This window comes from Microchirus variegatus (genome assembly GCF_963457635.1).
Source record: "Microchirus variegatus genome assembly, chromosome: 10".
NCBI lineage: Eukaryota > Metazoa > Chordata > Actinopteri > Pleuronectiformes > Soleidae > Microchirus > Microchirus variegatus.
In genome coordinates, this window is record NC_139811.1 from 9531945 (window position 1) to 9558646 (window position 26702).

The 26702-nt window shown below is 43.2% G+C and overlaps 1 protein-coding gene across 1 annotated transcript in view; it reads right to left on the reverse strand.

Annotated features, from left to right (window-relative positions):
* The window catches only part of tnrc18 (trinucleotide repeat containing 18), a 49267-nt gene extending 26113 nt beyond the window's left edge, over positions 1-23154 (reverse strand). Inside the window, exons 1-5 of the mRNA XM_083896992.1 lie at positions 23122-23154; positions 22693-23026; positions 7304-7444; positions 4342-4446; positions 2239-4059 (exon numbers count right to left, since the gene is read on the reverse strand). Of these exons, the coding sequence (XP_083753118.1) occupies positions 2239-4059; positions 4342-4446; positions 7304-7444; positions 22693-22903 (2278 nt within the window). The 5' untranslated portion in view covers positions 22904-23026; positions 23122-23154. The remainder of the gene's footprint in view (positions 1-2238; positions 4060-4341; positions 4447-7303; positions 7445-22692; positions 23027-23121) is intronic.
* Positions 23155-26702: the final 3548 nt, after the last annotated feature.

Consider the following 26702-nt stretch of genomic DNA (forward strand, 5'->3'; position numbering starts at 1 on the left):
CTTCCATCTCATCAACGCTGACTGAAGGTCCCTAAGCAGCAGAGAGGTTTTATACAAGTGTGCAGGATCCTTCAGTTCTGCTCTAGATACGTGGGGCATGTGTGTTACAGTCTTTGTGTTACAGGGCTTTAACAATTCATCGTTTGGCAGTCGAAATTTCAATTTGTAACAATGGCTGCAATTTAGTCCTATTTTTAATTGTCTCTTGTGTGTATAAAAAGAGACTTAAATAATCTCTGACATGCTCTCTGGGAAAGGTTTCAACACTGTTACCAAGGTTACAGAGAGCCTGTCCCACATGTTATCCTTCCCTGCATCAGAAAACCAGTGATTAGTGCTGCACACACCTCTCCCTTCGCCCTCTCTTCTCCATCTTACACTCTTAAACTTCCCTACTTCCTGACATACCTCTTCTCTTCCCGTCTATCAACCCATCGATCACGTCCATCTCTTATCGTTAAGTCTTATCCTCCAACTCCCTCCAGCTTCCCTCCATCTATTATCTATCTATTCATCCATCTAGTTGTGCTTTTTGGAGCTCTGCTAAGCATGAGGGACTGATGCCATTAAACAAATCACTCTGCTCAAGCAAGGAAATGAATAAACCCTCAACAGGGATGACAAACAAACATCTATAGAAAAGTACCCACAATTCCTCACACACACACAATCCGTCACTCTCAAAACTGATCTATTGCTTAGCAACGCATCTATGGTCTTATTGTAATTCAAGGCTTGCTGGTTGCTTTTAGCATCGCTGTGTAATGACACGTTTAATGCAGAGAGGCTGGAGGTGGAGTTGGAGAGGAGGAGCTGGAGAAAAGAGTGGAGAAAGAGAAGGGGGAACTCTACAAGGACCTGCTCAGAGAAGGAGGGAGATGTAATAGGAAAATGTACAATGTAAAAAACACGGGCAGAACTGTGGGGGAAGAAATATGGAATTGAGAGAGAAAGAACAAAACAAAAAATAACTTAAAACAAAAGGTGTGGGGGCACCGTCGCTGAATGACCTTGATGTCCAAGAACAAGGAGAGCTACGGCAGGAACTGCTATATGCAGCACTTTTTAACAAAATGTCATGGTGAGTAAAAAGCTGTTTTAACTACATTATGCATGAACATCCAAGAGTCAACACATGAACAGAGGAAATCTGATTTTGAACGACCACATTACTCACAGACATCTCTTATGGTTAATTTACATAAAACGATCTGCGTTCCCAACAATAACAATGTCTGAGGCCACAGTAGAGTCAACACAGCACAGGCAGGAGAAAAATGTCTCTAATACATAGGGTTGGCAACAGTGCCATCTTCTGTAACATTAGAAGACAATGTTGATAAACAGGATGACAACTATTAGTGTTTGAAAGTGTAACAGATTTCCTTTGAATTTGTGAAGTAACAGGAACCTCTTTTTTTAAAGGAAATAAAAAGGTTCCCGTAGACCTGTTGTCTGTCACTGTGGTGACGAGACCAATGCAAATTAATCTAATAATCGTTAAACTCGATATATTCTGTAAAAAGTATACATTTTTGGCATTTATTCAAGCAGATTAATTCCACAGCTGTCGGGGGTAGGTGGCAGGGTCAAACACACACACATGCAGTATTCTATCAGGGATGCATGATACATGATGTTATTGCACAGTGCAATAGCAAGCAACCACAATAAGTTGATTGTGGCATATTTTTTATTATCAGAATAGTTGTTAATGGAGAAATGGCTGACTAACTCTCCAGCAAGCAGTCCCAATATTCATTTTGAAGTGCTGCAGCAGCGAGTCTGCATCTATAGCGTAATTTGAGGACATTGTGATTTAAAATGATCTAATTTCTGATTCATATTTGTTACATAATAAAAAAAAAGTGATTTCCTTTAGCAAGATTTAAAGTCTATTATTGTGACAACTATAAAACAAATGGATGTAGTATTCCGGTTTCCTCCCTGAAGCCAAACTGGAATTAACAATATATTGAACAGCCGCCAGGGGGGGTGACTCCAATATTTGGAAGTCCTTTGGTTTAATGAAACTACTTTACCACTTGATTTATTAGGTCACTTTTAAACTACTGGTTTCAGTTCAGTTCTACTCTCGATTTAAACAAACAAACTTAACATTGACATTCACCACAACATGAGAAAGTATTATAAACCTTTAGCCATTGAACATTTAAGTGCAATTCACATGAAAGAGGGGGAAAACATGAGGAAAACAATGCTGTATCGCATAAATACCTTTAATAGCAGTTTGCAGCAGGGGCCGTTGGGGGTCTGAGGATCCACTTGTCGGTTTGCTGGTGCTCCCGCTGTCTCTCTGCCGAGCCACTGCTACAGCAATGCCAACCGGCGGGTGGCGCACCTCGCCTTCTGCCTCGCGGCCAAACGAGCGAGCGCTGTCCGGCCGCTCCTGCTCCCTCTTGAGCTGAGGAGGAACCCTTAACGCCCCTGAACCACTCGTTCCGACCACTAACCTTTCCCTGTCTCTCTCCCGCTCCCTCTCCCTCTCTCTTTCGCGCTCGCGTTCTCTTTCAGCGTTCATGCAAATGCTGCCCAGACCTCCGAAGGGCACCCTGCTATCCGTGGCATGCCTGGAGGAGCCAGGACCTTCAGAAGGAAAGTTTCCACTGTATTTGATGAGACTCTGCATGGCTGAAACCTCGGAGGTGTCCGAGCCAGCTGCCCCACCTCGCTCTCCACCACTGGACCCTCCAGTTCGGTAGAGAGCCGACGGGTCCAGGTAACGTCTCTGACTGCCCTCCTCCGCTGCACGCCCGTGTCCGTGTTGTGAAGTGTGCGTCTGTGGAGAATGGCTGCGCGAGTGTGTGTTGTTGTTGTTGTTGTTGTTGGGCCGGTGAGTCGCGTGAGGGGAGTGGGAAATCTGTGTTTGTGGAGATTGGCTGTGGGGTGAGGATAGTCTGTGTCCGTGTTGTGCTGCCAGTGCAGCCATGTGAGTCGTGGCATAGTTCGCCAGCGGGCTGATGTTATTCCACTTAGGCTCCGCCCCCGCTCGTTCTATGCCCAATCGGACAGAGTGCTTGTCCCTGCTTTCTGGGCTGAACCTTGATTGACTGGAGGAGTACAATGTGTCCTGACCTCGCTTTCCAATTGAACCATTGGAACAAATTATAGAACCTTCCTCTCTTTGATTGCTTGAATCGCTTGACTGGGAGAGTCGAGGGTGATCCATCAGGTTCCTTTCAGGAAACCTATAGTTCTCCCTGTCTCGCTCCCGTTCCCGTTCTCTCTCCCTGTCCCGGTCTCTGTCCAGTTCCCGCTCCCTGTGTCTTTGTTTGTCAGCGTTTTTGTTGTCGCGGGCCTGCGAGGCTATTTGGATGGGCCCAGCCCGCTCGTCGTAAACCTCCACAGAAGGCACATATGTCGGTGCGCTGACTCGCTGCTCTCTCAAAGACTCTCTGGACGCGGAAGGGTGGGGGAGGCCGGCAACGGAGGGCTGGAGCGCAGGGGGCAGGACATAGGACATGTTGAGGGCCCCAGCTGATGTGGCCTCTGAGTCGTTCCGTCTCAGTCTCTCCAAATGAGAGTTTGAGTTATTTGAGTTGTGGTTGTGATGGGGTCGAGAGGCACCCTCTTCATCACGCAACCCCCTGTCAGTTTCTGGTCCATGGAACCTGCCCACACCTCCACCTGAGGGGAAGGAGGGCTGCGGAGGTGAGGGCCTGGGCCTCGTCTCCACTGTGGAGGGCTGAGAATGTGATTTCTGCTGGTGGAGGTGAGGATGAAAAGGCCAACCATCTCTTTCCCTCTCCGAGTCCCGCTCCCTTTCTCTCTCTCGTTCCCGATCGCCGCTTCTCGCCCGGCGCTCCTCGTCGCTCCTCCCTTCTTGCGTGAGGTCGACCACACTGTGAGGACGCTGCTCCTCTCGTGTCCTCTCGCGCTCCCTGTCCCTCTCGCGCTCCCTCTCTCCCCTGTAGGGCCGGTCCCTGCCAAAGTCCCGGGACGTCCTCTGAGGGGGCGTTGAGCTGGACGGGGCGGTTGGGTGTGCGGATGGAGGATGGTGAGGAGACTGGCTTAAAGAGGCTGGCAGGAAAAAACCCTCTGCAACACATAAAAGACAAAAAAAAACACAAGTCTGTTGAGGTGAAAATGAAAACTCACAGACAGAAAAGCCATAGTCGGAGAGAAGGAAAAGACTCCACATCACAGTTTAACATCGTCTGTTTCCTGCAGTCCCACAACTATCAGCAGATCTAAAATGTAAATGGCTCAACACCAATCCTATTACTACTGATTTACTTTGAGCGAGGACAGCAGATGTGCTCGTATATGCGTAGTCGAGCCATTTGCTTCCACAAACGTTTTAGGAGAACAACAACTGACCTTTATGCGAGTCGTAGAGCGGGTGCTGAGAGAGCGAGGGGGGGTCGAGGTGCCCCAGCGACAGGTAGGGGCTGGAGTACAGGCTGCTCGGCATCGGAGGGTAACCTGAAAACACACAAGAGCAGCGTGTCACACTGTGCGGATTAAACAAAGTGCATCTGTATTGTAAATATCAAGGCCACCGTGACCTTTTTATGGCTGCTATTTGCAGAAAAGGGATCATCTCGTATTATCACCTACACTATATCGATAATGCATTGAAGTTGTTTTGAAAAAAAACCAAAGAGACTCATTTCTGGCTGGCAATTTTCTCATAATGCTTTGTTCAATCAAAACAATGTATGCAATAAAACGGGATTAGTAATGTGATTATTATAGCTTCTGTCCATGAAGAGCAAGCCTAGATTGGCCAGTTAAATAACCCTGACAATAAACCAGGGGTATTAGGGGATGTTGTTTGAATGAATTAAATCTTAAAAGTCACAGTTTTGAAAATTAAAATCGCATTAGCACACAGAAGAACAACCTCCCAACCCAAGAAGTGAAATGGGGGTTCATTAAACAGCATAAATGCAATTTATTCTCGACACAAAACAACTACGGCAGAGTGCAACGAGTGGGACGAGACACAAATGCAGCACACAGAAAAGATTGTGAGCTTTAAGTCTCTACATTCATAACTATTACATCACAATAACATGTTAATTACTAACTCTAACCCTGAACACATAATGCTAGAAAGGGACAAAACAAAACAGCCTTTTTTTTTCTCAATTTTTCACCATTTTTGCGCTGCTCAACTAATCAGTCAATCAATCAATCGCCTCTGCTCTTTACACAGATTAATCAAGCATGTTTTAAATGATGTTATGTCAGGTTTCCAACAACAATTTATTTTGTTCACGAGCATTGGGAAAGAGTCTGCCTGTCAGGCAGCAGCTGCTCTCAGAGACCAGATCTTAATATAGACAAAGCTTCACATTCTGGTGTAGAGCTCTCTGGATGTCTGTGTTAGGGCTGAGCGGGCTGCAACTCCTGCAACGCTGGAAGTTTTTTTTATTTTTTTAAGACGACTGCCACCCAGAGAGAGTGAGACATTCCCTGCTCCCACACTCCGGCCATTCCCAGAAGCATCAAAGACACCGCCGCCGCTCCAGCGCTAAGTGTCGAGCAGCGAGGCCGACTTATAAATCTGTCTCCTCTCCGTTCTGAGAGGCAGAAATCGAGATGGCAGGAGGTTGAGTGTCAGTGGTTAGAGGAAGGCACACGGAGACAGAAATATAAGCAGAATGATGCGATGAGAGGAAAGTAATGTGGGATAAGTTTCTTGAATAAGCCTCCTTTAACCACAGCTCACCTTGTGTGATGTGTTATATAGCTTTGATACAGGGTTCCAGTGCAGATACAATGCATCTCGGGCTTATCTGCGATAGCTGAAATGACTCCGGCTTTTGTAACGGCAACAGCCGCTAAATCCGAACACCAGTTATTAACAATCTCTTTATAGCTGTGAAGGATCCTAGTCATATCAGAGCACGGCAAGTCGACGACTGCCTAAGTCAGTAGGAGCTTTTAGCTTCACTGGTGTTATACACTTGAGATTCAACTCTGGCTCAACTGGCATTCTTCATCCCTCCTTTCTCTGGCTTCATCTGCACAGAAGCAGGGTGCGTCTTGGCAAAGACACTGAGCACATGGCAACTGTGTCTGACCAGTGTAAAAGAAGTGTGTGTGTGTGCGAGAGCGTGCGTGTGTGCGTGCGTGTGTGTGTGTGTGTTGCTCAGGGCAGTTCAGATAGAGCGGAGTGGATCAAATGATGCAACATGATAAAATATGACAGCAAGAGCTTGTGGAAAGCCCTGCAGCTGAAGTCAGTGATCAGGGCAATTGCTGATCTCCAATCAGTTAATGAAAAAAAAAAAAAAAGCCCAGATCATCTGATCTACGGAAGAGGATTAGGGCCACACAGGAAACAAATGTTTGAGTTCTGACTCAGAACAGTTTTAAAGTCAGAAATTCGGAGTTTAAACTGAGAATTCTGACTTTATTCTCAGAGTTTAAAGTTAGAATTCTGAGAAAAAAGTCAGAATTTAATAATTTTGAGTTTAAAGTCAGAAAAATATATTTTTTCCTGTGTGGACCTAATCCTCTTCCATACTGATCCAATACTTGAGAGCAGATTTTATTTCGCTATGGATGTTTCTCCTTGCTGCGACCGTGTCAGTGCTACACCCTTGCACTGTCATTGAATGTAAGAAAGTAAACTCAAAGTAAAACTTTGCTCGGAACAAAAACCACGCTTTAAAAAAAGAAACGTAAATAAAATCCATTTGTCCTTCCTCCCTTTACAACCTTTGCGAAAACACACTGTGAAACGTAGCTCCTCCTATTTGACCCTCTACTCCACTGAGATTTGATAAGGAGTCACAAAACGACACGAGGGTGTGAGGAGGAGGAGGAAGGAACAGAGATTTGATCACACACAGAAAGTGGCCTTGAGAAGGAAGGCAGAAACACAAGGAGAGGACAAAAATAGAAAGATACTGTTTGTACACCGATTCCTATAATATGCACATGACTGCAACGCTGTGTTCGTCAGCTGGGTCAGAACAGAGAGGCTGTAGGAAAGTGGGGCAGGAGAGCCACAGACAGATGGAGACAAAACACAAAAACACTGGACAAGAAGTTCAAAATAGGAACAAGAAGAGAAAAGATGGATTACACCAACACCTGGCAGGTGAACGTTAGAGACTGGATGTGGACACAGGAAGTAAGACACTTTTAGGACAGAGCCAGGAGTGGAGCAACCGGCAGGGAGACAGAAATGGAACAGGATCCCACAGGTGTAAGCGATGAGAAACAGAAGAGGAACGAGCCTCCTGGGCATTGTCACGTGTCTCCGAGCAATTCCATTACATACCGAGACTGGAGGGAAAACTAAAATGTTTGTGGGCAAATTTACCTTCATGAGCGTGTGATGCCCAAAGCTGAGCCATCTGCAGACTGCTGGGATTGGCCGATCTGTACTGAGGGTCAGCGGTCAGGGGGGAGGGGCCGGGATAACCCGACAGGAAGGGACTGGAGCCTGTCGGGAAGGCATCGCCTAGGAGGAGAGAGAAAAAAAGACCGTCAGTCATCCTTGCACCACAAGAACCAAACTAATAAGCGACAAAGACGATCAATTTCTACTGTACTGTACTCGCCGTGTGTGTGTGTGTGTGTGTGTGAGCACAATCAATACATGCTGATGTTAGTATGCTGAAGCAGTCTATTGTAATCACATTATTACTGAGCCACCATGCACTCCATTTCAACGAGACAGACCACAGACGGACTGCACTCCGCAGGAAAAAAAGACAGTTAATGTAGCCACCAACTCAAACCACAATCATCACAACAGCACTGGAGCATCCTGTGGTGTAAGATTGAGGGAAACTTCCTATAGGAAAGATGCTAGAGGTGTGGCCTCCACAAACACACAGATAATCTGCCTCCCAATCTGACATAATCCCACAAAGAAGACTTTCAACAGTTAAAAAAATGGTTGGATATTTTTACTTTAATACACAAATAACTCTTGGAAGTATAATATTCCATTGAACCATAGAGAAATGTTACCGTCTGTTGTTTTCTGTCCATAAAACGTTTAAAACCATAATACAATAACAATATTTTACTGTGATAACCTTTGTGGCCCATATCGCGCAGCCCTACCCACACACAAAAATACGACCATGTTGTGCAACATTGACTAGATAAACAATTTCTCTAAGTTTGGATCCAGTGTTTTTCTACAGGGAGCAGCGGTTGCCGTTGTGGCCTGTGTGGGAACAGAGGGGGGAAAAGAAACAGCTGCAAATTCTGTGGAAATTTGCTGTTTTTGAGCCAAAGAAAGCTAATGTTTTATCATTCCTGATCATATCAGAAATATGTGATGCAAAGACGAAGCCTGCAGCTGACGCAGGGGTAAAGGCTTGAGCCTAAAGCTTTGGCAGATGCAGGTGAACAAAATCTCATTCTTTACTCCTGTGGAACACGTGTGAACCAAAAGACTCGGTAAAACTGATACCAGGAACACGACCGATGGGAACACTTGAATTTAATCAACCAACGCTTTAATTAAATTCGGATTAACATCATTCCATCATGCGAGTGCTGGTTTCCACTAACTTTATTATGTTAAAAAAAAAAACAACAACAACAAGCCACCACTAATACAACAGTTTAAAATCCATACTACACAAAGTGACACGTGTATACAAACCAAATCCACTTCCATCGCTATAACATTGACAGAGTGAATACTCATAAAAAGCTGTCATATCTCCAGATGATACCACTATCGATTGCTTTTATTGGACCTGTTTTTATTAGATTCAGACTGCTGCGAGTGTGTGTGTGTGTGTGTGTGTGTGTGTTTGTGTGTGTGTGTGTGTGTGTGTGTGTGTGTCGTTGCCCATTACTAAAATCTGAACCTTTGAACCATTACAGACTCTTTCAATCACAAGCGTCGTCTAAGAGCTGGAAAAGGCTTCGTGTTTAGCTGAGGCCCCCCCCATCCAGGCCCATTAGTGAACACAGTGCACAACCATTACCCTGATAAAACCGTGTGTGTGTGTGTGTGTGTGTGGTGCTGTGTGTATGAGGGCGAGGGGGGAAGGGGTTCAGTGTGTGTGTGAGTCTGTATTAGTCCTGTGGGAATCTGGGACATGCTGTGCTCGCCATAAGGAGTTTCCTGTGCCTCTAAATCAGTACATTGCAGTCTGTCTATATCTCACGCACGCACGCACGCACGATAAAAAAAAAAAAAAAAAAAAATTCATCATCATCAATAGAAAATGCAGCCTTCCAATTAAACACAAACAAGGCACATGTTCTCTCACACACACACACACACACACACACACACACACACACACACACACACACACACACACACACACACACACACACACACACACACACACACACACACACACACACACACACACACACACACACACACACACACACACACACACACACACACACACACACACACACACACACACACACACACACACACACACACACACAATAATGAAGTGTGCCTTGTTGCTTTGAAAAAATACTGTGTGGAGTGGATCTTTCCAGACCAGGTCCCCCATTAAACAGAGATTAATTAACGTCCACCATCTTTGTCCACATCTGTGCGTGTGTCTGTGCTGCACATGTGTGTACTAACTGAGGGCCTCTATGTGTGAGTGTGCACTGCATCATGTTATGATCACTGACACGTGCAACAGTTCCGTGTGAGTTTGCAGTGCAATGCCCTTTGAGTCAGCGACACTGCGGGGAGCTACGCGCACACACACTAGCAAGCACACTCGCGCGCACACACTACATTGACTTCCATTCGTTTGCATAGACTAAACACAAAGTATAATAATCACAAACTTTGACGTTAACATACCTGCCTCATTACTAGGACCAGGTTTTGGACTTACAGTGAGACGGGTTCAGAGTGCAACAGAAAAGATTGTGTGAATGTACACATTATGCTCAGTAAGTCCAAGCTTCTGTGTGGAGAACTGAAGAGCACTGAGAACTTCCTGTGTGTTATAATGTGGTGTAATAATTAAAGTATTTAGACGTGTTTATAGCCCTCTCCATGTGTGATATTTTCTCTTTCCACTGTGGCGAACAACAACACAAGTGATTTAATAACCAACTGGGCAGTTTATCTCATTAAATAAATGTAAATCTATAATTAAAGTACAGCCAAACAGATAAAGAAAAGGTTAGTCAATTATTTGTTGTTGTTTTTTAATGCTATGAACACCTATGCCCTGGTCACTTACTATGATAGATGCAAGAAACACTTAATCTTACAGTTCACTGTGGCCATACTTTTATTTCTTTTTTTAACTTGAACCACCATCAAAAAAATGCCAACAGTGATTTGTAGATGGATTGGTTGTAATAAATGATAACTGTCACAGCCGAGTCTCTGTGAGAAATGACCTGCACAGTATCTGCCGCTGTCTTTGAGGGTGTGCAAACGTTTACATTCATCTTTCTGGACAGAATCACATCCACGGTCCACAATCTGAATCACGTCTCTCCCCCACAGATTTAGCTGAACTCGTGTGATCACGCGGACGACAAAAGCCAATCCATCAACTGACAATTATCTGCATCAAGTTTGCACTTAGCAGCATTTTGTTTACATATTATGTCGCAACCATTCACCTTTAACTTGGTGCATATACAACAGCTAGTACTGGTTTTTCCCATCTTGTGTTTACACATGCCTTCTGGGGGAAAATCTGCAACACCATCGTCCTGGACCACAGCTGGCAAAGGTATTTTTATTTGTTCTTGACAGTTAAAGTTATCACTACACGAAGATCTCCAAGGCTGTATAAAAGAACAAGGCCAAACAGTTGAACGCGCACCAATCTGCTGCTTTCCAGCCATTTAATTTGGATTAATGTTTAACATGGACACATTTAATCAATGAAATCTGTATGATTTTGGATGAAAATGTTTAATTTGCCAAATTAGCATTGTCCACCTCTGCCTGCCTCACAATAACATGACATATTTGACAGCATCTCATGAAGATTTACACAACAGTTTAAAAGTTTGGTGTTTTCCACACTTGTATTCATCAAAAGAGTTGCAAAATGAACAGAAAATATAGACAAGACATTGACGAGATTAGAAATAATGATTTTTATTCAAAATAATAATTTTGTCCTTTCGTCAAAGAACCAGCAAAACTGTTTTCAGCTGTGCTAACATCATTGCACAAGGGTTTTCAAATCATCCAATAGCCTTCTAACGCGATTAGCAAACACAATGTACCATTAGAACAATGGAAATGGGCCTCTATACACCTATGTACATATTCCATTAAAAACAGACGTCTTCAGCTAGAATAGTCGTTTACCACATTAACAATGTATATAGTGTATTTCTGATTCATTTAATGTTATATTCATTGAAAAAAAGGGACATTTCTATGTGACCCCAAACCTTTGAACAATAGTGTATATGTGTAAATGTAAAAATGACCAAATATAGCATGATTCACTTCTGGAAACTTTTATTTAATTTGAGGATGTAAATTAAAATATGATCAACAACCAAAACAACAACCTGTCCACCCTTGACTCCAGTGTTTGCATACGTGTCGGGCCCCAATGCCGGCGATGTTGTTTTAACAGATGACTCTCACCTAAATTCCATTTTTTAACAGTTACCTTATGTGTGAGCAACAAAACCATGACACAGACCTTTAAAAAAAGGTGGAAAAGGAAACACACATTCACAGCCACCACCACCAGCTGTCAGAATGTTGAAGTCCTGGTAGGATGTCAGTAGTTTCCATTCCTTCAGGCCAAACACCATGGTCTGACACACACACAAAGAAGCCCCACTAGGGGATGGATCAATCTCTGCCATCACCACCGCCTAAAGGTCTTTTATCCATGTGTGCATGCACCTTCAACATACACTTCATGCCAGCCATCGGCAATCAAGCACAATCCTAAATTCCAATTTCCCCTTCCTGAACAGCGTCGCGGAGGGAAAAAGAGGGAGGAGGAGAACGAGGGAAAACATTTGCGCTCCCTGTTCCAGAAACAACATCCAAATGGTAGCTGAGAGGGAAATGTTTCTTTAAATGTTTTGAAACGACTCTTTCATTACCTCCCTCTCTTTTTCCCTATGCCCTTTTCCTTCCTCCCCTCCTCTCTCTCTCTCCACTTTACTCAACTCCATCCCACTTTCCCACCCATGACACACAAACACGCATACACACACAAGTTGGCTCCCACTTCACAAGGCTGTTAGTTTGCCATATTGGGATAAGCGAGTTGCCAAGAAACACACTCTCTGACTCCCAACATGTCCTGAGCCTCCATTTTCAGAAGCGTACCGCAATATCAGAGAGGAGGAGGAGGAGGTCTGCTGAAGATGAATTCTGACAGAAACACACCCACACTGTGAAAATCAGTGAACTCAAACTCAAGAAAAGAGTCTTGATCGACAATCGATCTAAGACTGACATGAAACAACAGTGAATTCTAAAACAACAAGAAAGCTGGAGCATGAACAAAAGCTAAAAACATACAAAAGAAAAAACCTAGTATGTTTAAAACACACACACGTATACACTCTGCAAGCCCATCTGTCACCCATCAGTGGTACTTGAAGCATGGTTAGCTTGGGGGGGAATCTCTATTGATTTCTGGGTTTTATTCTGGGTTTTATTCTCTGCGAGTAAAACATTCAAACAGTAAGGCTCTGCCGTGTTATCCATCTCTGCCACAGCTAACTGGCACAATGACACCGGTGGTCACCATAAATCCTGACTGTAAAACACAGACACAGGTCCTCAGAATAACACAGGAAGGGTGGGGGGGCTGACCGTGTTGTTGCCATGAGCATGTCTGTGTGAACGATTTCAAAAGGCACATAGTCTAGATTACCCTTGTGTTTTGAGTTGTTAGGAGGAAACCATTTTACGTGTGAACTGGAGCTGAACACGAGCGGTTTGTCAAGTTCTCCTCCGCTCGACGACGAGTTCAAGTTACGACACGTCGGCTTTTAGCTTCACCGGACTGACTGCAATGCGTTATATCAGATCAGGCCTTTATTCTTGTAGAGCTGGTTGATTAATGAAGACGTTTGGGGAAAGCGTTTGGAAAAGGAAATACATAATTTATGCTGATGCTATCACTGTCTCTCTGTGTGTTTATAATGTGTCCTTCATCTGAAAACAGGCTCCGAAAAGCATATCGGACCTGACTGAGGGAGCATTTGTGTGTAAACACCAACAGCAAAATGTCAAATGACCTTTTTAGCAGCTTTTTAGAAACTTTTTAATGAGCTTTTGTGTTATGTGTCATACTCCAACCTGTTTGTAGTAACTATTACTCAAGTGATTAGAGTAAGAATTTACAAAAATTCCTTCAGGCAAAAACTCTGCCTCGAGTATTTCTTTAATTCCTATTTCGCGTGGCCTGTTCAGCGCAGGGATCATTGTTCCACACGGACTGTTTTAGTGGACGCACAACTGAATTTCAGCTAGTGCAATGGCGGAGATGGAGAGTGAAACAGCCCGTAAAAGGCAGAAAATGTCCAAAGTGTGGGACTATTTCACACTTAAACAAGAAGCCAACAAGGTGCAGTGTAACCACTGCAAATGACAACTGGCGTAACCACAACAGCACGTCCTCAGTGATTCAGCATCTGAGCTGATAGCATCCAGTTGCTAACGCTTCCGGCACACGCTAACGTAAACATTGATGTTAGCTGATTTCATGTAGCTTACTAGGGCTGCAGCTATTATTATGCAGTAATCGAGTATTCTACTGACTATTCCTCGATAAATCGGATTTAAAAAATTCATTTAAAGAAAATAATAATAATTTTGCTTCCTGGATTAATCAAAAAATAATTTGTTCAATACTTGATTACAAAAATATTCAAAAGCTGCAGCCCTACCCGTTTGCAATCACATGTATCACTATTTACTAGCGTAACCTTGCTGTTGCCTCCATCTGTATTGATAACCTATCACTTCCTGTGAGCAGCTCACAAAATGTGGCTGGGTGAAACAAGATCCAAACACTGCTATATTGAGAAAAACAGAAAGAGTGGTGTGAAGCTGACTGACTTCATGTGTGAACTCATTTGACAACGGTTTCCAATTAATTTAGCAGACAATTGTTTACATTTAAAAAAGGTAATGCATTACACCTTTGAAACATTAATATGTGTACAAATATTATGCATGTATAATTGTCATAATTATGAGTTGAGTTTGGTATTTATCTATATTCTCTGGAGAATATATAATAGGACGTGGTGCGCTTGTTTAAAATACTTGTTTAAATGGCAGGTTAAAGGTGAAGGCAAATAAGTAACTGTGGAAATCTACTATGAACATTGCCTTGAAGTAAAAACAGACAACATCCTGGGGTCAAAATGTTAATAAAAACTATCCCTCATTTGCTCTAAATGCTGTAAGAATTAAGAAAACTGATTTTAGACATGTTATTGCAACATAAACAGGTATCGTTTCATCTTATGAGCCCTGCTTCAGACGTTTGTTTCTGTTGTATTTTCACCGTTTATGATCCAGATCACATTCTCTCTCCGTCTGAGCCTGCGTGGGAGAGAACATAACGTACAGTTGGATGTGCACAAGGAATCTCACACTCGCGCACACTTTGCTGCTCTAAGTGATCTATTCATAAACGTGGTGACACTACACGAGTCGTCAGTGGTGATAATGCCTGTTGCTACAAGCGCAACAAGGCTTTATGCGTGTGAGGATGGAAACACGAGGAGCGTTAAAAAACAGGTCAAGTAAGTCAATCACACACACTCGCACAGTTGGAAAAATAGTCATTGTTCAACTGCCCCACTCAGAGTTCACCTGTTGTCCTGTTTGGTGTGTGTGCTGAGAGCCTGGAGCCCACACAAGAAGTTAACCTATACAAACACCAGTTAATGATTAGGAGAAACTTATATCCAGCTGATTGTGATGGGCGCGTTCAGGCCGAACCGGTCAGAGAGTCTGTATTTCAAGATCAGTGAGTGCAAAGAATAAAAACAATCTCGCATCCCAACTTTAAATCAAATCAAAACAGTATGCAGGATTTGTGGTGGTGTTTATAAACAAATAGTGGCATTAAAACTTAATATAATGTAGCTTAACGTTAAACAACCCAAACACTGTTAAATGTTTCTATATGATCCGAGCAACAGTTCACTAGCTAAATTATTCAAAGTGCAATGGTACGTGAAAACTGTTCCTGCAGTCTCAAATTTTCATGATCAATTCATCTGTTGATTATTTCCACGATTAATCGAGTAATCGTTTGGTCCGTAAAATGTCAGAAAATGTGAAAAGAAAATTATTGTTTTGTCCACAAACCAAAATGATTCACTTTTAATGATTTCTTTGTAATATGGAGCAAAGAAACGATGAAAATATTCACATATAAGAAGCTGAATCAATCAGAAATATTCTTTAAATCATGGAGAAATAGTTCAAATCGATTAAACGATTATCAAAAGAGTTGACGATTAATTTAGCGATTGATTAATCACGTAATAGTTTCAGTTCTAGTGGCCCCATAAACTGCAATTTGTAAACAAATATTTATTAATTGTCCTTTATTTTTCACACCATACAGTGAACTAAAAGTTCACACAAAAGTAACTCACTATGACTCAACAACAGAGAAGTCACCATATTCGTGTTTTGCGACTTGTGGCCTTCTTGCAATTGAATAAAAGTCATTATTCCACACACGCACTGGTGCACTCTCTGAAGACACCAGTTGTTATTTTCACACTGACACACACACACTGATTCCAGCATATGTGTGCAGAGCTACAACCAGCATGTCTCCACACACACACACACCCACTGAATGATATGCACAGTTGCCTGCTCACAGATGCAATGAAACACACACTCAGACACAAACTCTTTGAAGAACCTACAGAACTGCAGCAGCTGCGAGTTACACCTGTAACACAGGGCACAAAGTTGTACGACGCGATGTTCATCGATCCGTGTTATTGCTCGTGTTTTTCTTGTGCTGCAGATCAAACTCAAAGGTTTTTGTCACTTGGATGACACGTCGCGTCACTCCATAAAATATGGCTGCAAATGTTCTACACAAGCAAGACAAACGGGGTATTTTGAAAAATCCTACACTGCAAATGACACCACAGACCACAACACACTCACACACCATTAAATAGTTTTTTTTAACCAAAGGTAAAGTTGAGTGCTTAAACAAACCATAACGTAAGACGACATGAGACTTGTCTGACGCAGACCACATCAGAACACAACCTCAGTTTGAAGTTGAGCAAAAAGGATTGAGGATTTTATGTTTTATAATGTCTAGATAGATTAGATCTAAATTGGTCCATATTAGGTTGGCCAATTCGCGGCTAAATATTCATTATGAAAAAACACTGAGTTGATGATTGACAGACTAAAAGAAAACACAATGACTTGTTATAAAAACATTTACTGATTAACTAATAGATGATAAACCAAAAGATAACGTACGAGTACGATTCTGTTGATAAATAAAGTTGCATCACTTTTGGTGACGCTATTTCTGTGTTTGGACTTCATGAACTGAAACAATGCAACACAAATCGTTTCCCTTCATCTGAAATCAAACAAAACTATCAGACCTGCGTGTTTGTGTATATATAAAGTGGCAACTGGTGCAGGGGCAAAAAGCATATATTCCGTATAACCCATGTATCCCGGACCCAGAACGGAAGTTCCAATTAATGCTGTTTTTTTGGTGTGTATCTGCGCCATTACCTCGTTCATGAAGCCCTGAAAGTTCGAAACAAACAGTTCAGCCACTGCTGAGAACACTGTTTCATTGTAATCTCGGGCTCAGCGATATTTCTGGAAAAAACCCGGTCCAGTTACGTAAACAGCATTTCCACCGAACAGCAGATCCTCCGGGCACATCCGTTTGCGTACATTGAACCGCAGAAGGAGAAGAACGTTGTGAAGGTGTTTCACGGGCGACAGTGTCTTCTGACTCTGGGTCAAAGTCGTAAAAGGGACTGCGGCGGGGAGCTTGTGAAGAAGCCATTTTAAACACTGTTAAAACAATGTTTTGATCATGAGTAGCAGTGCATCCACCGTTCCAGAGGGGGGAGCTGGTGTGCCGATTACGTCACTTCCAGGTATTGGCCAATCACAAGACAGTTAGGAAAGCTGTCGTTAGCTGGCCAATCACAACACAGTCTGTCTTCTGGGTGTGAGATTTCAGTTTGAAACAGCGCGGCTGACGGGAGCTTCAGTGGGGAGAGATTTCTATCGGCTCGTTTTCAGCAATTAGGAGGTTTTTGACTATAAAAATAAGTTAATGTATGTAAGTAGACCTCCATGACTCACATATATGTGCGATAGGACCACTCTATGGGAGCTTTAACTTTTCGTTGGCTCTTCTTAACGTTTTCAGTCCTACTAGAACCTGTATCTAAGTCTGCCTTGTGTGCAGTGTGGGAACGTCGCCTGGGCAACATGAGAACTTAAACATCACTGCATTGAGACACGCAGAGCGAGTCGTATAGAGCGGAGAGGCTTAATCGGGAGTGAGTGAAGTCATTTGACAATGGTTTGAATTATCCATTTGTTGATATGCAAGAGTGATGATTCACTAGTACACTTTGAAAAAAACCCACAGCACAGAAAATCAATTGTGTGTGTATTGTTGGGACGGAGTTAATCGCTTGGATGATTTTAAACTGAAACAGTCTACGTACGACAGGTCTCTCTTTTGATAATAAAGGTTATCTTTATAAATAAGTGTGCAGGTACATTAATATTATTATTATTATTATATAAGGAACCGTCAAATGTGACTCGTCTCAAACATCAAACCTGCTCTTTGTGTCTCTTTCATGTCACTGCACATTCTGAAGTAGACGTCTGCGGGGAGGGATATTATACACCTTATGTAAGAGGACACGTAGAGACTCACTAACACAAGACACAGTGCTGTGTGTGTGTGTGACCTTTGTGTGTTGGAGGGTGTTGTTTGAGTTAAAAGAGGGTTCTGGCAGAGAGCAACTTAGCTAACGCTTAAGGTATTTCAACATGCCACAGCATGCACATGCACACACACAGCTGTCAAACAGAAGAGTGACAGACGTGTGTGTGTGCGCTCGCATTGTAAGTGTGCGTTTGTGTGAATGACTGCGTGTCATTTATCTGCCTCTGACAGGTTTATTGTAGGAAACCAGTAGTGGCTTCAGCTTTCTCTTAAAAGGAGACCGTCGTTTTCTCTCCTGAAAGATTCAATTAATCGGAGAGGGGACACGTCCCAGTCGCATCTCTCACAACATACATGCGCACACACAAATGTGTCTTGAATGGATACAAACACACTCGCCACATTGATTTGAACATAAACATAAACAGACACACTAACCAAGTAGCATAGAAGACAAATTGGTATCGGGGCAAGACAATCCCGGCCTGCTGCACATGCTGCATGAATTAATGTGCCTATGTGTGTGTATATGTGCACATTTGAAGGGCTACCACATTTATCTAACCATGTATGAATGTATTGTGGTCAGGATAAACCTCTTCCATTCTCTCTGCAGAGACTCCCAGGGGGGAACCCCCGACTCTAACTGCACTAAGCACAATCACATGGTCCTATTCCCCCCCCCCCCCCCCCACACACACACACACACACACACACACAAGAACCCAATCCTCTCAATACACAGACACAAACAACAACCTCAGCTCTTATCCTCGGAAAAACAAAACCCTGCTTTTCACCTTAGGGACTGCGCCCATTTATTTCTCCTTTTCCATTTGTCTTGAGTGGTTTTCATCTCTATCTATTGACTTCTACTTTTGTGCACTCGCCACAACAACTAGATTTCCCTCTACATCCAACTCCCACCTCTTGTAGAAGGACACAAAACAGTGGAGAACTCGCTGACTCAGGTGTGAAGTCTCACAGACGAGAGGCACCAGCCCTGAAAGTCATCTTTGCCTCATTAGGTGTTACACTCATTCCAGTATTCCTCGAATTGTATCTACCTCACCATTTAATGAATAGAAAACATCTGTGATTCAACCTACAGCCATCTTGTGAGTGACCCGACAACAATTCTTCTGCTCTGAGCACCTGGGGGATAAAAAAAACTGCCGGAGCGCAGGAAATTATGTGCTTTGTGTTCCTTCATGCAGCCGCAGCAACATTACTTTGTTTGATTAAAAGCAATAAATAGTTATGAGGCAAAAGAATTCAAGGGACAATGTGTCACCCACAGCTTGATTGAGCGAGTGAGATCAGTGCATTTACATAACGTTGAAAAAAATGAATTATCGTGGTAGTCTGACTGGAAACGGGCTCCCAAAGGACACGTTAATAATGTGTTAGTACAACTGAAATCGTACCAGAAAGTTGGGAGTAACACAGCGGGAGTCAAGCTACTACTGCGTGTCCATGTTCCACAGAATTTAACCTCTAACAATAATAATAATAATATTATTAGTAACAATAGAAAAGGCTGGAAAGAGAAGACAAAAACAACGGCTGGAAAAACACGGTGAAATCCAGGCTGGTATATTTTTAATTTATAAGCCTTCTTAATAAATAATTGAACATTTTAGAGTTAATGGATGGTTAGTAGGACTACAACTGAAGGCCGGCTGAAGTTGTTTTGGTCATAGGTCAATAGGTCAACTCCTATACCCAATACTAACAAGCTAACAGTGTGGATATTGCTCACCTCACATAGAGGATGCACACTCACTGAATTAAACGTGCCAAAAATTTGCCAAAAAATGTATTCACATAAGAATCGTGATTATCATTTTCTACAATTCAGAATCGAAATAAGATGTCCAACAATGTGCAACAGTTCCAACAATTTCATCTAAGCATGGATGTATGTTTAAAACATAATAAATCTGGAAAAAGACACTTTAATGTCTCCATTTGTCAGTAGTAGATCATCCTTTGCACACCCAACCATATTATCCACTAGTTCTTGTATACTGGTTAAAGGAAAGTAGTTCAATTCTATGGTAAAAAGGATATTTGGCTGCAAAATTGTCACTTTGATGTTAAAAAATATTGTGCTTTCCTTGTTTCTTCACATATTTACAACACAAACACCTTTCATAGTGATGGTATAGTATAGAAAATGAATAGCATCTGTGGCCCCGTCTCCCCGTCCTACCTCTGCTGCGTTTGGATACGAGTGAGAGGGAAGAGGACAGATGGCCTCAATCTGGTGATGGAGGCACCAGCAGACCTCCAGTAAACAGAGGACCATTTACAGCCATTTTACATCTTTTAACTGTGACTGAGATTTTATCGTGTATAAATACAAACAACCTCTGTGAATAATAGGCAAGGATGGGCAGTGGAGGGTAAGAAAAACCAGTGTTTGTTGACGGAAGGAAAAAACGTGTGTGTCTTAACGCGGTACCTTTTTGTTGCAGAGTGTACAAACAGCACAAATGTCAACAGTCTATTTGCGGCGCTCACAGTGCATTTAAAACAAACGTAATTTCGTCTCTCCCACGCTCACATCTGCCAATCTGGAGGTGTGTGCAAATATGGGAGACACTTCACTTGTTAAGTCAGGTGGAAATCCCATTAAAAGTCAACTAAAAAAGAAAATCAGGGAGGCTCCTGGGAAATAAGAGTGTGTTGGCGGCTATTAACAGTTAACCCTGCTATCAAGAGCTCAGCCAAACAACAGTGCAAACAATGTCTTGATTTTTTTTTTTTACATTTCTTTACATGTAAACAACAAGCAGGGCGGTCTTGGCTCCTCTGATTGCAGCCCGGCTTCCACGAGAGATCTGGACTCACGCTGCTTATTACAATTAAATGGGAACATTATGAACATTTGCAGTTACCGGGTAATTATCACGTAACGCGGCTGGTGTAAGTGTTACTACAAGGAGGGGACCGGGATCTCAGCGGGGTTTGGTAAATGTAATGTGTGGGGATTTGATATTGAGGGGCACCATAAAGTTAAATGACCTGTGTCGTACAGTGGTGTGTGCTTCAGTGGTTGGAGGCAGTCAGTGTGTGTGTGTGTGTGTGTGTGTAGGGGAGATGAGAGTCAGCGAGTGAGAAGGTCAGTGAGTGGGCAGAATAAAATGCATCCCTTTTTAAAAGGAGTGTTTAAACTGCCAATCTGGGTTGGAACACTGGCTGGGTCAATTCCTCTCCACCAACTCCCCCGGCAACACGTCGAGTTGTTCCACACACTCTCATCTGCACACACACACACTTCTCAGCTTGTTTCAGTCAGAGCCACGGGAGGGAAAACAGAGGAACATCATTCCAGCAGAAATACACTACTGCTACTGCTGCTGCTGCTGCAAAGACATCTGAACCAACTAATGGTGTTTGCACGGCACACAGTAAAAACCCCACACACATCTGATGATCTCACCTTCGACGCTATTCTGCAGGTACAAAAATCAGATTGACTCGCTGTAACAACCTGACGCACCTCTTTCCCGCTACACCCATCTGTCATTCTCGCACTCCCCGCTGCGAGTTGATTTCATCTCTGACAGCTCTTCATGTGTGTGTGTGTACGTCGAGTGTGTTAGGCTCTGCCAGTGTGTGTCAAATTAACACTTTGTCATCACAGCTCTGCCTCACTTTAGAGACCGACTGTACCTAAATGACAAGTAATGCATTGAAGCAACGGTGATAAAGGAAGCACACGGGCGATCCCTGGGGATTACCTCTAAATGCAAACAGAGAAACTAGTTTAATTGACGTCTCCTGCAGATACACTACTTCAGGGAGATGAGTAACTTGTCAGTGTTTGTCACACTTTACAAAAGACTCGTAGCAATGGGGACAAAAACACACAGTATGTTTGAACCGTTGACACGAGTCCCCTCTGGCTGACCACAAAACTGTATGCAAACATTCATGGTTATCTCTTTTTTTTTTCTTTGCATAATGTTATTTCAAGGTTTCCATTACTAATAGTGGGAACAGAGATCACTGTGCAGGCAGTAAAGGAGATGGAAAATCACCAGCTCAGCAGGGAATAACATATACTGTAGATGATCTACTGACTGCAGAGGGGGGTAACGCTGCCAGAACCAGCACACAGAGGTACAGGAGTGATGTAAACAAACACATGGGAATTAGCTTTAAGCAGCCAATGGGTTGTTAATGCCACACCTTTTTTCTTTAATGGCATAATAATCTATTTAGATCCGTCTATATCCGCACACAAACACAATCTGTCACACTGGAGAAGCTGTGGGAAGCTGAGTTTATACAAAATATGCAAGAAATCCTGTTCCAGAACCACAGCCAAACAAGCACTCACACCAACAGTGTATGATTTGGTCTGTCATCCTTCGATAAAAGGTCACAACATCACCACCTCCTCCCCCACTGCACTCCACACACACACACACACACAAAACCAGCATCTGCTCCAGTGCACAGCAGTGACGGTGTAATGGTCCACACATGCAATCCAAAACCAGTGCACCCTGACCCGCACAGTACTGTCGCAACATCCACACCACAGCTCCACCAGGCTCCGTGCAAGTCCATTTCTGAGCACCTTTACAGCGAAGCCATACTTTCACATGTGAAACTTATCAGCGCTTTTACAGCGACCACTCCTCCTCCTCTTCCCTGTGCATCGGCACACATTTCCCCACACACATCCACATCATAACGATGACCGCACAACTGAGCGCATTCTTTTTTTTTTGCGCAGCCTTATTGTGGTAATGCATAACAATCTTACGAAGTGACATCGTGTCATACTCACTGTGGTGGTGGGGATGTAGGTTAATGGCCGATGGCAGGAATTTTCCAGAGTGAAGAGGCGGCGGGTGAGTAGCGCCCAGATGACCGGGAGAGGGAGGGATCCTCCCGGCTGCCGCTGCTGCTCCGAGTCGGTGAGACTCCATTGCGAGCCCCGCCAACAACGGAGGCGGCAGATGGACGGATCTGGGAGGTCCGAAATCTCTGCCATCCATTATCCACAGAGGGGAAAGTTGTAAAAAGAAATGTGTCCCCTATTCCGAAAAAGATCCAGGCTATAATAATAGTGTCTCTAGTTTTCCTGACGATCCGGGCTCCCTCTCAGCCATCCTGCTGACCTACAAAGCACAAGGAAATAAACACTTGATACACAGTAAAAAAAAAAAAAAAATTAGAAGAAGCGCAGATTGAGGCAAAACTGTTGTGAACTGACAGTTTTAGGATTTCTCTCTTTTTTCGGTCCAGGCGGCCCCGTGTACGCGCAATGACGCAGTTTGGAAAAACACTTGAAAAACTAAACGCTGACCATTGGTTGGTCGACATTACGATCATATACGAGTTGATCTTGTTGTATTATAACAGCGACACGGCTTTTACTTATATCCACGATATCATGGTGTAATCGCTCAGCCTCTCCGCTGCTGCTGCCCCTCCTCCTCCACAGCCGCTCCGGAGCTCCGCTTCACCGGGGAAGCAACCAGGAGAGAGGCGGCGGGCAGGCTGCTCAGCCTCGGCCACGAAAACAAGCCGCTCGGCCGCGTAAACCCGCACAGGTCACATTAAAAATCACCATTTTTGTTCCTTTTCCTCGATCAACCAGTCGTTATTTTTAACTACAACACTAAAAGCGGAGAGCTGCAGGCTGCGGGCCGAGGCTCCGTGTAAACCAATACACCATAAATACTGGAGGCGCATCAAATATAAATTTCAAACGGGTTAAAAATAAATAAGGTTGCAAAAACGTGCACCATCAATCAGCCAGGGTTAGCGGTGTTTTGTTGCGCACAGATGCGATTTTAGTGCGGGGCAAATACTTCGCAAATGGACACGGGTGCTGCCCAGGGACACACACCAAAAAAACCAAAGCCGTAAACACTTTTAAAAACTAACGCTTCATTATTTATAACCAGGTTCAGACGCTTCACTGTGTCGAGTTTAACATAAAAATACTATATTTTACATAATCAATACACGAATCTGGTCCGGTTCAATCAAAGAAATGTGAAATAAAAACGTTTTTGAAAGAAAAGAACAGCTGGTGTAACGACAACAACAAAAGACACGCGAAAGTCTGTCACGTTTTATATCAAAATAAAATATAAAGTTTGTCAAAGGACGACAACAACAAGCAAAAACTGCGACTTTTAACCCGCAGTCAACGCGGACGCAGCAGCGACTCACCACAAACAGCACAAATCTGCTGCTTTTCACACGTTTCAGTCCACATTTTTGAATTAATTCCACTTAAAAACAGTCAAAAACAGCGAGGACTTCACGTTGTAAAAGCATTACGGCAGTGACTCGTGGTGTTTCAGGCGGGCGGGGACCAGAAGAAAAGACTCGCTGTGAAATCACGCTAACATTATTCTTTTTTAAATCGCTTTTTTAAATATTTTATATTTTAAAAAAACACCCTGGTGTGTCCGCCTGGGATAGCCGTGGAGCACAGCGTGGAGCCCGGCTACAGCCTCTGCTCCTCCACGCGGCTCGGCAGCTCCGCGTTTTCAGCCACGTTTCAAACTTTTCACGCTTCCACAAACGACACGGCGAGAAAAAAAAGAAAAACTTTCTAAAGAGGAAACGTCTCTCCGAGTGAGGGCTTCCACAGCTTCACGAAAAGACTACAAAAAAAAACCTAGCTCCCCGAAGCTCCGCGCCCTTTTTTTTTTTACGTACAACTATAACGCAAATAATGTTTTAAACACCGACTTGTGTGCTACTTTAGGTGGAAGGAGAGAGGGGGAAACAAGCAAACAAGAAACACACAGGGAAGGAAAAAAAAACAAGGCATGGCGAGCGCTTACTTGTGCGGAGAAAATGAGCTAAAAAAAAACGCAAACACTTCAAAGTGAGTGCAGGTTGCTGGGAGAAGTGGAGTAGTCCATTTCAGGCTGGTCCGGAGGTAAACTGGGGGGTGAAGTCAGGGGGAGAGAAAAACCCCCGCCGCGTCTGTAAACTCCTCAGCAATGAAACACAGCATTGTTGTGCAAGCCACGCCCCCTCTCTTTCACTAGCACCCAACCCCAGCCCCGCCCACCCAGCTGCGCTCTGATTGGCTGGAGCGGGTGTCGATCAAAACGACGCCCCCCCCCCCCCAGTGGGTAAAGCACACACACACACACACACACACACACTGGCCGCTCGCCAGAACTATAAAACCAATTATGGAGCAAGGAGGTTGAGCCGTTTCAAGGTCCCCTCTTCCTTCAAGACTGAGTGATCAAAACAAGCACTGTTTTTTCTGTGTGTGTGTGTGTGTGTGTGTGTGTGTGTGTGTGTGTGTGTGTGTGTGTGTGTGTGTGTGTGTGATGGTGGTAGTGGTGGTGATGGAGGGGGGCAGTTTCAAGGCGACCTCCACCCCCCCCCCCCCCCAACACCATCATCACCACCACCCTCACATTTCCACACTGATTATGAGACGCCCAATCATTAGGAAACTGAAAGTGTGTTTTTATTAGATAGATAGATAGATAGATAGATAGATAGATAGATAGATAGATAGATAGATAGATAGATAGATAGATAGATAGATAGATAGATAGATAGATAGATAGATAGATAGATAGATAGATGTTGTACCCACTGTGTCTAGGGTTTATAAATATTTTCACTATAGAATAGAAACAATCTCTCTTCTTTTCCTTTTTTTTTGCCCTGCTAATAATTCTAAAATAATTATAGATTTTAGGTTGGGAGCCCACAGTTGGGGTCCTGTTTTTTTTTTTTTTTTGCCACGCTTGCAGACATAGGATAATGGGGCCAATTATAATTTTAATGACATAATTATAGGCAACCGTAAGGCAAGTGAGAGAAGAAAAAAAAAAGGAAACCTGTCACAGTTTAAAACACGGGACTGGTTCGCAAATTTGGAAGCTTGCAGATGAGCTTCTTCAATACAACTCTAATGTGTCATGTGTGTATTAGATGGTTTTGTATATGAAGGACCTGTCTGTTTACATTTAAGGCCCAATGTGTAACATGGAGAAGAGAATTGGGCTTATTATTGGAAAGTATCTGGTGCAACCCCCCCCCCCCCCCCCAAGTGCTAAAGTGCTTAAATTCACTATCACTAGCTGGTGTGTGTCCAAAAATGACTTATTCCAATTCCAATTGTAGCTTAATTGTGGCACTTTATGAAGGCTGCCATCATGTCTCTACAGCAGCATGGACTGACAAAACAACACAAGCAGGCGAGAGTGGACTCTTACTGTGGGAAAATATGCAGAATGACATATTTTCTAATATGCAACAGCCATCAAAGATCTGCAACCAGTAAATTGTCCCCATGCAGGTAAACAAATAAAGTATTTTGAATCTTCAGTCAGAGCACAGACAGAGACAAGCTGGAGAAGCTTGTTCCACATAAACACACACACATTTTGATATTATTATATATTAAGGCAAGGCTATTCAATTTAAGGCCCGGGGGCCAGATCAGGCCCTTCAAGCAATTTGGACCGGCCCATTAACCCATAAATAATGAATGTATTATTAAAAAACATAGCTTTGCCTATTTCTGGCACTTTGCGACACTTTGCGTCCATTTTTGGCAAATACTAGAACAGCTGTAATTGTAGGCAGCGTATGTATGTACCAGAATATTTCTGCACTATGAGCCAACTGTAGCCGTACCTGTGTCTTGTTGGTACTGTTACTTATATTTCTGCAAAAAAAATGTGCCTTTTGTGGCCATTACAGTTGTTTATATTGTTACCTCTAATTTTGTAAGAGCCAGTTGTGACTGTTATACCCAAATGTTGGTGGTACAGTAACTGTGACCTTTTTGCACTATAC